The sequence below is a fragment of the Pollicipes pollicipes genome, unplaced genomic scaffold (genome assembly GCF_011947565.3).
Source record: "Pollicipes pollicipes isolate AB1234 unplaced genomic scaffold, Ppol_2.1 Scaffold_1600;HRSCAF=1878_pilon_pilon_pilon, whole genome shotgun sequence".
Classification (NCBI taxonomy): Eukaryota; Metazoa; Arthropoda; class Thecostraca; order Pollicipedomorpha; family Pollicipedidae; genus Pollicipes; species Pollicipes pollicipes.
The window spans coordinates 17,353,253-17,357,488 of record NW_023595962.1 but is presented as its reverse complement, the minus strand read 5'-3'; the positions used below and the strand labels follow the sequence as shown (position 1 = coordinate 17,357,488).

General features: G+C 61.4%; 1 protein-coding gene across 1 annotated transcript in view; it reads left to right on the top strand.

Annotated features, from left to right (window-relative positions):
* Nucleotides 1-2,105, top strand: part of LOC119091690 (immunoglobulin-binding protein 1b) — a gene marked incomplete at its 3' end in the record, with an annotated part of 3,465 nt that extends 1,360 nt beyond the window's left edge. The window contains 2 exon segments of the mRNA XM_037214515.1: nucleotides 422-601; nucleotides 1,875-2,105. Of these exon segments, the coding sequence (XP_037070410.1) occupies nucleotides 422-601; nucleotides 1,875-2,105 (411 nt within the window).
* Between the last annotated feature and the right edge of the window lie 2,131 nt (nucleotides 2,106-4,236).

Sequence of the window (4,236 nt, the reverse complement as noted above, 5' to 3'; positions counted from 1 at the left end):
ATAATAGACATGGGATCCTTGGTTCAGCACATTGATTCCTCCCATGATGTCACTGTGACATGGAGAATCATAACATAGCATGATTAACATAACATACAGCTTCCCCAATCTAGTTTTGGTCTTTTGGGTAAATGGGGTATTAAGTCATATTTTAATCTTCAAAAACTATTCAAGAAAAAGTAGGGAAAAAGTGCACAAAGTTTTTGCATATGATCTTCACATTCCATGCAATTTTCTAGGCTATTGGCATTTCATGGAGTTTTTATTGTTACATTTCAGTGGATATGCACTCTGCTGAGTTGAGAGAGCTGGGAATCAAATGCAGGGAGAGGGGCACAAGCCAAAAAAAAACTTTGCCCCTGAACACAGTTAAACAAGAAAATATCCTGCTAACTGGACTCGAACCCACGTTTTGGTGCAGAGTGCGGTGCGGACGGCCATCTGTGCGCTGGAGGACCTGACGCGGCGCGTTTCGGCGGCCGGCCTGTTCTCGACCAACGAGGCAGCGGATGAGCTGCCCACCAGTTCGCTGCGGTTCCTGCTGCTGCCGGCGCTGCTCGGCGAGCTCACCTCAAAGCTGGCGCGCGACGACCGGCTGCAGGTGCGGCGGCGGCGCGGCGAGGGCCGGCTGCAGGCGCCGCGGCCGGCCCGGCCGCGGCGTGAAAATAATCAGGGCTTGGATCCAAAGAGCTGGTCACAGTTGATGGATCTGTGTCCTGCCTTCCGAGGTCTGGTGAGGGCGGGTACAAAATGGAGGCCAAAGCGCTCACACAAAAAAAGCCACACGTGATCAGCAGGGTCCCGGGCGGGGCGTATAGGTTGCGCTGGTGCGTCGCTGAGACCGGCTCACTTTTCCAACCCCAGCCTTAAACTTGGTACGTCTTCGCTTCCCAGACGTCTTGGCGCGTGTGTGCACACTTGACGGTCGTGTCTTGTGTGCACACCTGACGGCCGTGTCTTGTGTGCACACCTGACAGCTGTGTCTTGTGTGCATATCTGGCTGTCGTGTCTTGCGTGCACACCAGACGGCTATGTCTTGTGTGCACACCTGGCTGTCGTGTCTTGTGTGCACACCAGACGGCCGTGTCTTGTGTGCACACCTGGCGGCCGTGTCTTGTGTGCACACCTGACAGCCATGTCTTGTGTGCACACCTGACGGCCGTGTCTTGTGTGCACACCTGACGGTCGTGTCCTGACGGCCGTGTCTTGTGTGCACACCTGAAGGCCGTGTCTTGTGTGCACACCAGACGGCCGTGTCTTGTGTGCACACCAGACGGCCATGTCTTGCGTGCACATCTGACGGCCGTGTCTTGTGTGCACACCTGACGGTCGTGTCCTGACGGCCGTGTTTTGTGTGCACACCTGAAGGTCGTGTTTTGTGTACGTATCTGACGACCGTGGCCTGACGGTCGTGTCCTGTGTGCACGCTTGACGACCGTGTCTTGTGTGCACACCTGACGGTCGTGTCTTGTGTGCACACTAGACGGTCGTGTCTTGTGTGCACACCTGACGGTCGTGTCCTGACTGCCGTGTCTTGTGTGCACACCTGACGGTCGTGTCCTGTGTGCACGCTTGACGGCCGTGTCTTGTGTGCACACCTGACGGTCGTGTCTTGTGTGCACACCTGACGGTCATGTCCTGTGTGCACACTTGACGGCCGTGCACCTGCGGCGTCATAGCCGCCGCCGTTCGCCTGTGATGGCATCTCGCTGCGCTGCGGGGCCAGACGGCCGTCACAGGTTTCAGACCGCGCAGGTGTCTTCGGCGAGCGGTTCAGTTTGTCGGAGCTGTCGCCGCCGGCTCCGCCAGCGCGCGCGGTGGAGCCGGCGAGCCCGCGCCGCCGCGACCGATGACGTCATCCGCCGGGCCGCCAGGTGATCAGCGTGGCCGAGGTGTACTACCGGGACTTCGTGCAGCGGTGCCGCGACTACGGCCTGACAGATGCGGCCATCCCGCGCGCGCGCGCCGAGGCTGCTGCAGAGCCGGCGCGCCAGCCGCGGCCGCCCACCATGCGTGACCTGGCCACCATGTCCAAGCAGCGCGAGGAGCGGCTGCGACGCTACCGCCAGCAGAAGGAGCTGGACAAGCAGCTGGCTGCGCTTCAGGTGCGTCTGGGGCAGCAGGAGGGGGATGGGGGCAGACTCGATCTCGGTGACGTCATGGGTCGGAGGAACCGGCCTGATCCCGAGCGACCCGTCACAGCGGAGCGAGCTGAGGGTCAGCTCAGGTCAGCTCAGGTCGGCTCATGTCGGCTCACGTCGGCTCGGCCCGGCCCGCCCCGGCCCGCCCCGGCCCGGCCCGGCCCGGCCTGACCCGGTTCAGATGTGGGCGCACCGCCGGGCTCCCGTTAGCCGGCTCGTCTGACGGTTACTAGGCGTGCTGGGAGCTTTCGCGCTGGCGATATTCACCCCTTCTCCGCAGAGTGGACGGTCCCGCCAGGTGTTTTCCCTGGCGGGATGTAAGCCGATGACGGCCGGCTCAGCCGGGCGCACCCACACCTCGTGTCCGCCCGTCGGCCAGTCAGCCCTTGTAACAGATAGTCCCGTCGGACAGTCAGCCCGTGTGACAGACTGTCCTGTCCTGCTGACTGTCCTGTCGGACAGTCAGCAGGTGTGACAGACAGTCCTGTCGAACAGACAACCCGTGTGACAAACCGTACTGTCAGACAGTTAGCAGGTGTGACAGACAGTCCCGTCGGTCAGTCAGCCCGTGTGACAGACTGTCCTGTCGGACAGAGAGCAGTGCAACAGACAGTGCCGCCGGACAGTCAGCCCGTGTGACAGACAGTCCTGTCAGACAGACAGCCCTTGTGACAGACTGTCCTGCCGGACAGTCAGCCGGTGTAACAGACAGTCCCGCCGGACAGTCAGCCGGTGTGACAGACAGTCCTGTCGGACAGTCAACCCGTGTGACAGACTGTCCTGTCGGACAGCACCGGCTGTCTGTCACACTGGCTGACTGTCCGACAGGACAGTCAGCTGGTGTGACAGACAGTCCCGTCGGACAGTCAGCCGGTGTGACAGACGGTCCTATCGGACAGTCAGCCGGTGTGACAGACGGTCCTGTCGGACAGTCAGCCGGTGTAACAGACAGTCCCGTCGGACAGTCAGCCGGTGTAACAGACAGACAGACGGTCCTGTTGTACAGTCGGCCTGATCGAGGGCCGCGCTCGCCGTGCGTTACGCAAGTCGGGGCATTGGAGCTGCACTGGATGCGTGTTACGCTATTTCTCCCGATATGCCGTGGGGCTATTTCTTATGCTCATTGCGGCAGAAACGGGGCGGGGAGCGGCGGACCGCCGGCCACGCTGTGGCCGGTGTTGCGGCCTAGCGAACCATCAGTGCAGAGGGCGGGCCGTGTCGGACTTACCAGCCCAGCTGGAGCCTGACGCAAGGGACGGGCCAACACCGAGGCCACGTCGCGTCTCCTGAGGTCATACCGGGTTGTGGATCATGCCGGGTCAGAGGTCATGCCGGGTCAGAGGTCATGCCGGGTCAGAGGTCATACCGGGTCAGAGGTCATATCGGGTTTCTGAGGTCGCGACAGGTCCCCGCAGGTCACGTCAGGCCAGAGATCACGACGGGTCAGAGGTCACGCCGGGTCTAGTGGAGGGCAGCGCAGCGCCGCGGCGGCTCGGTCTGGACGACGAGGGAGCGGAGGGGAGAGGGGGGGGGGGGGGAGGACCGACAGCCGGCCGTCGTCGCCCTCTGTCGCTGCACAACGGTGTGTCGGCTGCGTCCGGTATAACGTAAACGCTCGCCTTTTTTACGCCTGACCCGGATATGTTCTGGGGCTCGGATATGTTGCCGGGTCCGGATATGAACCGGGTCCGATATGGACCGGGTCTGGATATGGACCGGGCGTGTCGTCTGCTGCGAAGGGGGAGGCCAGCTGCTGAGCGTCGTTCCCAGGTTCGTGTTGGGCCCAGCGGGCTCTGTCACGAACATGTCTGCTCGGTACCTGTTGTCATTGTGTGTGTTTGCGTGCGTGTGTGTGCGTTTGCGCGCGCGTATACGTTCTGCACGTAGATACGGCTAGACTGTGTATCACGATCGAGTTCTGCTTGGGCCACGACAGGTACCCCCTGTGGCACCTCCACAGTGGTGCCTCAGTTACCCTGTCAGACCAACGCGACGCTGGCATGGGCACTTCGTGACACCACACAGGTACCCCCTGTGGCACCTCCACAGTGGTGCCTCAGTTACCCTGTCAGACCAACGCGACGCTGGCATGGGC